The sequence below is a fragment of the Rattus rattus genome, chromosome 5 (assembly GCF_011064425.1).
Source record: "Rattus rattus isolate New Zealand chromosome 5, Rrattus_CSIRO_v1, whole genome shotgun sequence".
Taxonomy (NCBI): Eukaryota; Metazoa; Chordata; class Mammalia; order Rodentia; family Muridae; genus Rattus; species Rattus rattus.
Window position 1 is genome coordinate 131,855,615 of NC_046158.1, and position 13,274 is coordinate 131,868,888.

A 13,274-nucleotide genomic window follows, 5' to 3' on the forward strand; every position below is an offset into this window, starting at 1 on the left:
CCCCTCTGTGGTGGTTCGAACATGCGTGGCCTGGGGAGTAGCAATATTTAGGAGGTGTGGCCTTGTTGGTGTGGGCGTGACCTTGTTAGAGGAAATGTGTCACTATTGGGGCAGACTTTGAAACCTTCATCCTAGGTGCCTGGGGGGCAGTCTACTCCTGCTGCCTTTGGAGGAAGGTGTAGAACTCTCGGCTCCTTCTCCAGCACCATGACTGTCTGCCATGCTTCCTACTGTGACAATAGTGGACTGAATCTCTGAAACTGTAAGCCCAGTTAAACGTTTGCCTTTATAAGAGTTGCCTTGGTCATGGTGTCTCGTCAGAGCAATGGAAGCCCAAGCTAAAACACCCTGTAACATATTCACCACCACCTCTCTGTCTCTGTTACCAGACAGTGCATTTGCCTGTGCCGGTCCTTGCAAAGTCAAGGATCAGAGACAGAACTCGAGTCTTCAGGGTACGATTCATTCAGAGAGGCAGCCATCTGAGAAGGTGGTCCCTTAGCAACCTAGAGGTCTGCTCTCCACCTCAGCTCCAGCTAGTGAACGTTACAGGAGATGGGAAGCAGGCAGTCAGGTATTCCAAAGTTTAGCCTGGCCGACGGTCAGGTGGCCAGCCTTGTCTCTGAGTCTCAATGCCTCTTTATCAATGCTTCTGTGTTTCTCCCTTATCAACTCTCAGCGTAGCTGGGTTTGTACACCCTCAAGGCTTGCATTCCTCCCAGGTGCCACCCGGGAGAGAGGTTAACCCAGAACAAATGAACCATTCCATGTGTCCTGAGCTGTTTACAATGTATATGTACTGACTCCTTCCTATAACATGAGTACAAATGTGGCCTTATTCTATGAACCACAAACACGCTCATCTGTCTCATCACTAGACCCAGAGACGGACTCTCAGATTCAAAACTGGAAGGCTGCCCAGGAATGAGCCGCATCCACTGGGTAGAAAGAGCTAAGTTTTTTAAACAAATTCCTTTCCTTACTTTTGCCCGCCCATCCAGTTCTAGTTCCTCTTAAGAACAGTGCATTATTAAGCAGTGTTGGTCCTGCGGAAATCAAGACAGGTTTATTGCTATGGCTTGGCTCTTTGGGATTTCCGGGAGGATTGTCATGAGTCCTCCCACATGTCACTGGATTATCTGAATTCTAGCCAATTGTTACAGTCCTTCTGCAGCCTTCAGAATGAGGCCAAAACGGGACAGAAAAATCAAGCCACTCCTTTCTCTCCGTCCTTTATACCCCACAAAGTACCTGGTATCTCATTTGTGTTTTCTTCCTCCCTCCCTCCCTCTCACTGTTGCCTTCCATACAAGGCCACCCAGCTCCCAGACTAAACTGTCCCAGCCAGTGATGACCGCTCAGAGAGACACACACACAAGAAAGGAGTGCGTTTTTATGAGGAGAACATTCCAGAATGTGGGGGAAATTACTTCAAGAAGGGATGATGCTGGCGACATTCAAACCTGAGAGTAGCTTGAAACATTCGTGGTGGGCAAGCCAGGCCCCTCTCAGAGTTAGACATGAGTAATTTTCATAGGAAATTTGAGGCAGCATTTCCTCTTCTTGGGGCAGGTCAGGTACTGGATCTCATATTTCTGGCAGGCATTTCTGCAGCTGCCCTGGTAAAGCTCACACGAAACCCATGGCTCTTGCCTCTTGCCACTGCGGAGTCCGAACAGGCCACCTGGGAAAGACACAGCCACACTTAGTTTCTGTGTAGCAGAGATGCAGGAGGTGAGACATCCTGACTGAAATGAAACACAATGTCTCTTTCAGCACAGGACCCAGAGGCAAAACGTCGGGAGTTGAACCGAGATCCTGCCCTTTGCCGGCTCTATGCTTCTTCCTCCAGCCCCCTGGCCCTGGCCCTGCATCATCTTCACAAAAAACAACTCAGCCAAGTCCCTAATGGTTTTGTGATGATAAAATTATTACCCATGGGATGCCCATAAACTCATCAAGCAATTAATAAATAAATGAAATGATATTTATTAAATAATTATTTAAATTATATAAACTAACAATGTAATTATTTGCTTACTTAAGTAATCACATGGCACTTACAAAGCCTAACAGAAACAAGCATAATAGAAGTCGCCCAACCCTAATTCACAACATCAACAGAGTCAGCACCCAACCCCAATTCATAGCATTAATTCAACGGACTCCATCTACAGACTCTTCTCTACCCCAATTCCCAGTTTCACTAAACCCCTCCCAGCTCCATCCAGCAGCAAAGACCACTCACTGTCCACCTGACGTCAGAACGTCAGCCAAGACTGAGTTCGCAGCAGAACTGCTTGCCTCCTGCTCAACCATAGTCGCCTTTGCAATCATCCTCTTCCTGGTCTTAAAATCCATGCCCCAACCCCCAGCTCACTACCCCACATCTAGTCATCCCTCCTCCCAACATCCCACACCTACACCATGGACCAGGCTCCCATCCCAGCGAGAGCACTTCCTGATGCCCTTCAGGTTTGAGTCTCCACTGTGCCAGGAACACAGGCCAAGAACCTCAAGTTTGCCATGAGAGAGAATTTAGGGGGATCCTGACATAGCTGAGACGGTGTCATCTGCAACCTACAGGAGAGATCTGCCTCGTCTACATATCACCAAGATACCCGCAGTCCATGTCAGACCCCAGAACCTTACGAGACCCGAGTTACCTGTGGTCTCGTCAACCAGGATCAGCAGGACGGCCACAGTCACGAAGTATGGCTTTGTGACTGGCATGCCCGAGAGCAGAGGGCTGTGTCACAGGTGACTGGAAAGAAATCACAGCAGCAGAGCAGGGCCCTGCCTCTGTCGGATTTGGAAATGGGCCAGGGTTAGAGGCCGTGAACTGAAAGGGATTTTAAAACCTGAGGTTAACCAAGCAGAGAAGGATGCAGTGCCTCTGAAGTCCCAGCCGGGGGTGCTGTGCCCGGGCAGGAGACACCCCAGCACCACTCACAGCAAAGCAGGCCCACATTTAGCCAGTTAACACCTCGTGCATGACATGAGAGTGAATGAGTCACTCACTCCGTGAAAAACTGTATACTTATAACAAGTAATCTTGGGACGTGAGTCTTTGCTAGACATTTCTCTGCTAAAAGAAATGAACTGAATAGCATCCTGCAAATGCAAGAAGCTTTAAGGTTCCTTACACAAATGTTCAATCACTGTCCATTTTTCCCCAGTAAAACTGGGCAGAGGGACTGGAGGAGGTTCCTCTGTTAAGAGCACTGGCTGCTCTTCCAGGGCACCAGAGTTCAATTCCCGGCCTCCTCATGGGGATTCACAACTGTTGGCAACTTCATGGGATCCTCTGGCCCCACATGCACCAGGTACACAAGTGGTGCACGGATATAGTGCAGGCAGGACACCCCTGTGACCCCAAATAAATCATACCAGAGCAATATTTGAGCAAACAAGCAAGAATTCCAAACGACAGCAACAAACAGCTTGGCGGGGAAAAGGACAAAGGACGTGAAGAGTGACCAATGAGCAGCACAAAGAAAGATGCTCCTGGGACTGGGGAAGCCCATGGGTAAAGTGCTTGCTGTGAAACAAGAGAACCTGAGTTCAGATACACACACACAGAGATGCGCGCACACACACACAGACGCGCACACACACACACACACACGCGCACAGAGACACAGGCACATATACACACACAGAAACACACACAGAGATGCACAGACACACAGAGACCCACACAGGCACACACAGATGCACAGACATACACAGAGAGACACACAGACACACACAGGCATGCGCTTACCATCACTAACCGTAAGAGAAATTCAATTTCAAACTCCAGAGAGGCATCATCGCATCCTGAGAATGCACGTTATTCCAAAACAAGAGTAATGCTGTTAGCAAATGCTGCAAAGATGAGCACAGTCACAGCGTTTTATATCCCTGGTGGCAATAGGAAGCGATTTCCGGGACTATGAGAGACAGTACGCAGAGTGGCAATTACTCAAACAGTTACACCCCAAGTTCCCTTCCCAGGTGTATTCCCCAAAGAACAGAGGTTTCAAAGCCCATGTCCACAGTGACATCGTCCATCACAGTCAGACCTGTCACTCAGTCCTGGCTGGAGGGATCGACACAGTGTGGTGCGGGTGTGGAGTATTGATTTGCCTGTAAAGGAAGGGACTCTGCTTCTGACACATGCTCTGACATCGCTGAGCCTCAAAGACACTGCACGAAATTTCCAAGGGAAAGAATCCAGTCATGGTTGCAGAGTCCAGTCATACGAAGTACCCAGAGCCATCAGACCTCTAGAAACAGCAATCAGAATTGTGGTTTCCAAGGCTAAGGAAGCAGGAAATAGGAAGCTAGTGTCCAACGGGTCAGAGCACTTTTGTAAGCAAGCTGCGGTTACCATCCCCCAAGCAGGCGGGGACGGTGATGGAAGCCATTGGTCCTGGGTCTAGTATATAGGCCAGTTCGTATCACCTCTTTTTATCAAACCAATACATAAGAGCTGTATGCACTTGTGAATTACTGATTTTCAACACAGTATATTTCTATACATGGGATCATGCCCAAATCAGGGCAAGTTTTGCCTTTAAACATTTTAGAGTATAAACATTCAAAATCTTTTCTTCTTCTTCCCAAATTGCAATTATGGGCACCTGTGGGACTCTCACCCAGTGGTTCTCCTACTGCTGTGACCCTTAAATACAGTTCCTTGTATTGTGGCAACCCCCCCATAAGATTATTTTGTTGCTACTTCATGATTATAACTTTGCTACTGCTATGAATCATAATGTAAATATCTGACATAATCATGGGCTTTTCCACCCATACCCCAGTTCCTGAAATAACGACTCTGAAACTTATTATTTATGAATAAATGCCTAGGCTATAAGCTTAGGCTCGTTCACTGACTAGCTTATAACTTAATTAACCTGTTTATTCTATCCTACGAGTGCCACATGGCTGGTTACCTTCTCAGTGTTATGTATCTGTTTCCTCAGAGTTGGGGGAATCTTGGGTGCCTGACTCTATCCCAGAGTTCCTCTCTCTCTGCCAGAACTCCCACCTCCTATTTCCTGTCTAAGCTAATTGGCTATCAGCTTTTTATTGACAGGTGGTGCTTCCATACAGTCCACAAGAGGTTCTCCCTAATCTGATATGTAGGATATCTGATATCCTGTGAGAGGGTTGTTTGACCCCCAAAGGGATTGTGACCCACAACTTGAGAACCACTCTTTCTAGAAGCTACTGTCTTCACAGATATAAAACAAACAGGAGGCTACAATCTTGTTCTTTGAGCACTCAGATTGGCTATTGGGTTTGGGGACCAGTTTGCTACAGTCTGGAAGAACAGAGACTTTCTAACATCGATGAGAAACAAAACACCCAAGGGAAACAAACTGGTGGCTTCCTGACATAATTGCCAATTTCCCCAGCAGGTGTATTACCAGCTATGGCAGAACTAATGCCAAGTGAGCTTGACTATCTAGATGAATGGCACACAAAGGACTGCTAGGGTTCGATCAGGGAGACAAGGACCCATCACATCAACCCAGGGCCTCTGATTCATAGCTTCAGAAATATGAAACTCTCAGGGCTGGAGGGGTGGCTCAGTGGTTAAGAAAGTATATTGTACTTGCAAAGGACTTGAGTTTGGTTCCAGCACCCATGTCAGGAGGCTCACAACTGCCTTTAACTCCAGCCTCAGGGGCTCTGTTGCTTCTGGCCTCTGAAGGCATTGCACTCACATGTGCATGAATACACATACACACACACACACACACACACACACACACACACACACACAATTAAAAAAAAATAAATCTTTAAAGGAAGGAACGTGAAACTCTCCCCAGACTAGAAAGTGGCCACATCATAGGGATAATCCACTAAAACTATCCATGTATTTCAGCACGAGTCCAAGTGTGTGTGTGTGTGTGTGTGTGTGTGTGTGTGTGTGTATAGAATGCATGTATGTGTAGGTGCACATGTGGAGATAAGCGATTGATGTCAGGTATCTTTCTCAGTCACTCTCTGTTGAACTCGGCCCACTAAGTTGGCCAGTCAGGTTGATCCAATTATCCCGTCTTCGCCTCTCAAGCTGCCATTGCAGGAAGCTACCACCTTCTCCTGGTGTTTACAAAGGTGCTGGGGATCCGAACTCGGTTCTCAAGCATGTGTAGCAAGTGCTTTACCCACTGAACGAGCTCCCCAGCCCTGCTGGATGGTTTCCTCCTGCTGTCTAACCCACAGCATTGCTTTAAAAAGAGTGAAAATCTTGGAATCTCATCACATCTACAACAAGAATCAGATAATTCAGGGCATAATGCAAACGCGTGCTATTTTTAGATAGCAAGCTAATTATTGGCAGGCTTGAAGGCCATTAGGGCCAAACACCCCCTCATAACCATTGACTTGTAAAACCAAGAACAGCAGCAGCTAGTCTCTAGCTACTCCAGCCATAGGAAGAGACTTGACGTGCTGGAGGCTGTTAATTGATAACTACCTACCCAGTTCCAGGAATCTAAAAATAACATTTTTACCTAGCCTCGGGCTTCATGTGCCTTTGTTCCCTCTCAAGAGTGACAGTCCAAGTGTGCCTGTCAATCACCTGGCCAGGAAAATGTCTCTCAAGGACTCTGTTTGCTCTACGGAGTTTAGAAGTAGTATGAGCCTACCTAAATATGGAGGTTGGCTCAGTGGTGTCTCTGGACACTGTCACCTCTCACCCTGTGCAAGCCATCTGCTTGTCACTGCTTTAGCCATTGCTCTCTGACGTCTCCAAAGTGACCTCATGCTATTCTGTGATAAACTGCATCCACCTTCCACTCTACACTCCACCTGTCTTATCCGAATTCATTCAGCAAAGATCACAAGGGCCCAGCAGCCAAGGGGACATCGGTGTGAGACACCAGCCACAGTATGAGATTCCTCTAAGTTAATCAAGGAATCCCAGGGGCAAGGCCTCCTGGGACCTGGGACAAATGGGCATCCCCCCATCCCCAATTAAAGGCTTACTATCAGGAAGTAAGGAACACTCTGGGCACCTGCATGCCAGAGGTTTGCTTCGTTTTATGCCACACGCTCAGGTAAATGGTGACTGCAGCCTTAGAGCATTACATCCTGTCAATCTTTGGGATTCTCACACACCAGGAATCGCAAATAGGACTCTGTTTCTACAGCAAACAAAGAGTTCTATGAGACCCCATGTTCATCCCTGACATCCTATTGCTCACTGTCTCCAGCATTTTGAGTTAGGAGGATGAAAATCGGCTCTTATCCTAAAGGACTATTGGGCGAAGTTAAATCAAGCCTGAGCCTTATTGCTAATTCTATGAAAGACTAAGGTTGACCCCCGTTGGCAAGCTTGGTGTTTCTCCCTTTGGATGTCTGGTCTGGTGAGGGACCACAGCATCTCTGTGGATACCAGGTGCAGGAGCGCCTCTGCTGTTCTATGCGCGCATCGCACCCTCCTGTGGCCGCCTGGCGGAATAAGATTCCTGAGTAGGTCTCTGGTGGATACATACAGACTTGAAGACAGATGCACTTACATCCTATTTCTCCAGCAGGAGGCAGGAGGATTGACAGTTTGATGCTAGGCTGGACTACACTGCAAGGCACAGACTCAAAAATCACAAACAAAATAAGACGCCAACTATCTCAATCCTTCCGACCTGTTCTGACTAAAACTCTCTGCACCTGTCTGGAATGTCAGGCCCCACTGAGTCCGTGGTTAATATTTAAAGAGAACAGAACATTTTGAATCTTTCCCACAGACAGAAATAAGTATTACCTGAATATTAAATAATGAGTGAGATATCACCTGGCATTGGAAATGTACCAACGGGAAGGAATTGTTATTAACCAAACAGAGCACGATTATACTCAAATTACATTCCGTGAGACTCCAACTGTTAATCTTTCACAGCGCTCGGGGCCTCTTAGTTTAACAAAACTAAACACAGACACAAAGATGAGAAAAAAAAAACAACCTAATCCCAGACAGTAAGACTTGTATCTGCAAAAGTCCAAACCGTATTATAATATTTTTAAATGGGTTTGGGGATGGAGAGATGGCGTAGCCAGCGAAGCTCTTGCTGCTCTAGCACGAGGTAGTTCAATCCCCAGAGCCCACATGAAAGCCAGGTGTGCCTGCAGGCCCTGTGCTGGAAGGCAGAGTCTGGAGGACCCCCAGGGCGGGCTGGCCAGCCAGTCTAGCTGAAGTGGTGAATGCCTGGTTCTGTCCTGCCTCAAAAATTAAGGTGAAAAGTGATTGCAGAGGACACCAAACACACACACACACACACACACACAAAAACACACAAACATACACACACAAACACATACACATATACACACACTCACACACATATACACACGAACACACACATACACACATAACACACATACACACAAACACACACACATACACAAACACACATAGACACACACAAACACATACACACACACATATACACAAACACATACACACACATATACACAAACACACATACACACAACACACATACACACACACACACACACCCTGCTTAAAATCTAGGAATTTGTTTTTAGACTCCTAGGAGAATTAAATGAGCTAAGTCTCTTACTATTATAAGTACTAATGTCAGTCTGTTTTATTTGCACACAGTGGGCTTTTCTATTGCAGAAATCATTACAGAAGGCTCCAATTAGCTCCAGGGCTTCAGGGGGTGGTAGGGAGGATTATATATTGTATTGGAAGGAATCAGAACCAGGGCCATCATTGCAAATCCTTATACAAATACTGGAGAGGTGGTGCAGCGGTTAGGAGAGCTTGCTGGTTTTCCAGAGGACCAGAGTTCAATCCCCAGAACCCAAAACTTCAGTTCCAGAGGCTTGAATGACTTCTTCTGACCTCCAAGGAACTTGCAATGTGCATGCACTCATACACACACATTTTAAAACATGTTAAGGGTTTTAAAATAAGTCAATTCATAAATCCCTCTTTGAATCAATACTCTTGTTTCAACGAATGTAATGGTGCCCATTATCAATTCTGTATCCAGGAGGCAAAGGCAGATGGGTGTCTGTGAGTACAGGGCCATCCTGGTCTCCACAGAAAGTTCCAGGCCAGTCTCTCTCTCTCTCTCTCTCTCTCTCTCCCTCTCTCCCCTCTCTCTCTCTCTCTCTCTCTCTCTCCTCTCCCTCTCCCCTTCCTCCCTCCCTTCTCTCTCTCTCCCCTCATGAATACCTGAGAATTAGTGAATTAACTCAAGACCTCATGCACACTAGGCAAGTTCTATACACCTGAGTTATATTATTGTTTTATAAACCTAATAATCAAACATTAAAGCAGCTAGCCGGCAGAGTGCTTGTGCTAACAACTTTTAAAAATCAACTATCTTATCAAACTATATAAGCCTTTCTTTAGCCAGTCAAAAGTGTGCAGCCTGGGGATCCCCACTGTGAACACACCTGTGCGGGTCCCACTTAGGCCAAGACACAGAAGTATTTGTGACTGAGGACACTTGAAAGTTGAAAGCAGCAGGGAGGTGAGGTGGATCTGAGAGGAGCTGGAGAGAAGACGGAGGTGAATATGATCAAATACATTGCATGCAATTCTCAAAGAATTAATAAAATATTTTTTAGATAAAAAAGATTTTAAAATTCTCGGTGTGTTCAAAATAAAAGATTTTTATTGTCTTCCTCATTACCAGAGCTTCCTGGGAATCTTAATAGCCAGGAATTTAAGTTCTATGGCTCTGTTGAAAATAGATTAGCTATTCTCTGCCCATTTATGTCTGTAAATCCTCGAATGAGCTTGTCAAACTCCAGGGAGGCAGGGGGCCACACTGTATTTAGTACTGTGGTGCTAAGTACTACACTGTACTTAGTACAGTGATGCTAAGTACTACACTATACTTAGTACTGTGGAACTAAATATTACACTGTACTTAGTACTGTGGTGTTAAATACTCAGAATATTGATAGGGGTATTAGTTGCCTCTTTAGATTTAAAGGGAAAGCAATAAATTACTTTAAAGATTTATTTTTAATTATTTTCTATGACAGTTTTGCTTGCATGTACCTCTGTGCACCACATGCATGCAATGCCCGCAGAGGCCAGAGGAGGGTGTTGGATCCCCTGGAACCGGGCAACGCCAGGTGTGCACTGCTGTGTGGGCCTGGAATCCGAACTCTAGTCCTCTGCAAGAGCAGCCAGTGCCCTTACCCTCTCAGCCACTTCTTTTGCTTCCAGGTTCCATTTGCTGTATGGCTTTAACATTTAATCTTTACCCTGCTTGCCAGGTTCCTCTTCTCAAACAGCTAAAATGTTCCAACACGATCAGCTTCGAAATGAATTCCTTTCCATATGATCTGAGGCAGTCTGGGGGAGGGGTGTTTGTCACCCTTTGTCTACAAAGGTGGCGATGCATGGCTGAATTTTTCTGGCATGTACTACCCTCACGTATTTCATTGCTGTCCTGGTTGGTCACGGGGTATTAACCTCTAATGAGGTTTGGTTACCCACAGCTTTAGTTAGGGTTTCAGAAGTGAGATGGCCTGTTTCCTACTTTTTATTGTTATTTTTTACATTTTTATTAATTTGTCAAAAATTTCATACAGTGCATTTTGATCATGTCTGCCAGCTCCTTTCAGATCTCTCCCCACCTTCCTACCGCCCCCCAACTCTGTGTCTTTAAAAAAAAAACAAACCATCGAGTCTAATTATGTGGTGTATATACTCCTGGGTGTGGAGTCATCCATTGGAGTTGAACCTTCCAGTGACTACATCCTTAAAGAAAACTGACTCCTCTCTCCTGGCTCCTGAGGGTTCCCAGGGCTGGGGAAGGGGTGATGCCGATCTCCATGTCCCATTTGTGTGTGGGCTCTCCACCATCTCTTATCCTCTTCCCTCAGACCAGCTGTGGGCAGAGGCACAATTTAGCAGTGGTTTAATCTTATGTTTGTTGACGAGGGTTTGATACTACGTATGTTTAGCAGGTTCTTTCCCCGGGCCTCTCTCCTTTTATCTGTCTCTGAAATCGCAGTAACACTAACCTCCTACACCCATTTGAATAGCTTGTCCTCGTCTCCTCTGTTCTGAAACAGTTTGTACAGCACAGGAATGAGCCGTTCCTTCCAAGTTTGCTAGGTCCATCTACAGTTTATGTAACCAGGACACAATATGAGGATAAACGAGCATTATTAATAATTGTGCTGGGGGAAAACAAAAGCCAAGAACACGAACAAAAGAGACTCCTTCCACCTGAAGCAGCCACGACCGGAGGGGAGGCCTTGGCTCCCGGGTCATTTGCGTCTCTTCCCGAGTGAGGCTTGGTGGATTGCTTTTCTTCGCAGTGTTTTTCTCACACAGGTTCACTCATAGTAAAAAAATTTGTCCTCCGCTTTGCCTGCTGTCTAGCTGCCTCGGCTTTCTGCTGTTTTAACTTTGCCGTCATCTCCTCTGGGGAAAATCTTGTGAACCTGTTTTATTTACATTTACAAAGAACCACAGATCTGGCTTTCTCTGTTACCCCTATTCTCAGTCTTTCAGACGACTCCTGCTCCATTGGTCTGACTGTGCTCAAGTCAAGTGTCCAGACTTAATTACAGCTTCCATAGTTATTTGTCTGAGGTTTCAAAATTAATGCCCATCTCATTTTTAAACAGTGGTTTAAAATGTGACATGTGTGTTAAAATACAGTGAAGCACAAAGGAATATGCCATTCCCTATTGTCTAGAACCCACCTGCCAGCACCCATGGCATAGCACACAGCATCTTTTTCTATGCATACGTTTTACCAGACTGAAATCTTACTATATAGACTTTTTATAATCTGCTGTAATTAACCGCTTCATCTCCTTCAGTCTTACAAAGCTCTGATGCACACATACACTATGAAATGTTTCCCGTAATCCAGGTAACAGCACACACCAGCGGCTCACAACAGCGGCTCAAGAGGGTACCACTGATTTATTCTTTCGTTTTGGGATGTGAGAATTCTCCAGTCATTGCAAGTCCACAGCATTGCTTCCCACAGCCCACATGCTTTGTCTCCAGACAACTTGAACTTTTTCATCTGGCAAAGCTGAACCCTTGTGCCCCTGCCCAGCATCTCCCCATCCTCCTTCCCCTCCCTGGTGAGCGTGCAGTCTGTTTGATGATGGAGCCTACAGATAAGTGACCCCAGGAGGTTTCCGTCTCTGCCTGGCTTACTTCACTTAGCACACTGTCTTCTGTGTTTATCTGTGCTGTCACACATGCCAGGCTTTCCTTCTCTGTAATGGCTGGGTAATGTCTCGACTTAATCATACTCTTTATTATATACCACAAGCTCAGCAGGGTCTCTCTTATCCGATTATCTGCAATGGGCACAATCAGTGTTTGTTTGTCTTGCCTTGGCCACTGGGAGATGAGTGAATGAATGTCCTCGGAAGATACCGGCTTCATTTTCTCTGGGTAAATACTCAGAACTTGGACTGCTGTGTAGCAAGCTGTGCTGACCCTTTCTAGCCATCCCAATAAACACTCTTTTCTGTAAGGGTTATACCCCAGTTTGCATTTGTGAAAAAAAAATAGTGTACAATCATTGTGAAACCCACCTGTGCTTTCCCGTTAGACGTGAGTGAGTAACCAGGGTGAGTTAGTGTACTTTTAACTGACACATAAAAGCACATGGATTTACATCTCACGTGGTCCACGGGATGCTCTGGTGCAGCTATGCCGTGTGGTTAAATAGGGAAAACCTATCCATCCATTTTCAAGCAAACATCATTTCTTACTGCTGACAATAGTCAAGATTGTGTCTTCAAGCTTTTTGAAAAGGAAACATCAGCAATGACTGAGGAACCATAGGAATCAGGGACACACCACAGAAACATGGCCCATGGAATCAACTCACCGGGACGCACAAGAACACACAGAGATCGGGGAGCCTGGAGGGGTCTGACCTCAGCCCTCTGCATAGATGCTATGGGTAAGTAGCTTGGTGTTCTTGTGAGACTCCAAACAGTGGGAGCGGGGTTGTCCCTGATTCTTTTGCCTGCCTGTGTGACCTTTTTCTTCCTACTGGGTTCATCTTACCCTGATGTGATGATATGTGTCTAGTCTGACTGCTATGTCAGGTTTGGTTGACGTTCCTGGGAGGCCTTCTCTTCTCTGAGGGGAGATAGGAGGGTGGATCTGAGGGAAAGGGAAACTGGGGGGTAGAGTCTGAGGGAAGGTGAGGGAGGAGAAGTTGTTTTTGGGATATAATGTATGACAGTAGAATACAAAAAGAAAACGAGGGTCCCCTGCTGTGAGAGGGTTCCTGGAG

At 46.0% G+C, this 13,274-nt stretch overlaps 1 protein-coding gene across 1 annotated transcript; it reads right to left on the reverse strand.

Moving 5' to 3' along the window:
- Positions 1-1,375: 1,375 nt before the first annotated feature.
- On the reverse strand, positions 1,376-2,816 carry Defb116 (defensin beta 116). The gene is made up of 2 exons (XM_032902399.1): positions 2,667-2,816; positions 1,376-1,684 (listed from the first exon to the last, which is right to left on the reverse strand). The coding sequence occupies exons 1-2, from the start codon at positions 2,731-2,733 to the stop codon at positions 1,515-1,517; spliced, it is 237 nt and encodes a 78-aa protein (XP_032758290.1). The 5' UTR covers positions 2,734-2,816; the 3' UTR covers positions 1,376-1,514.
- Positions 2,817-13,274: the final 10,458 nt, after the last annotated feature.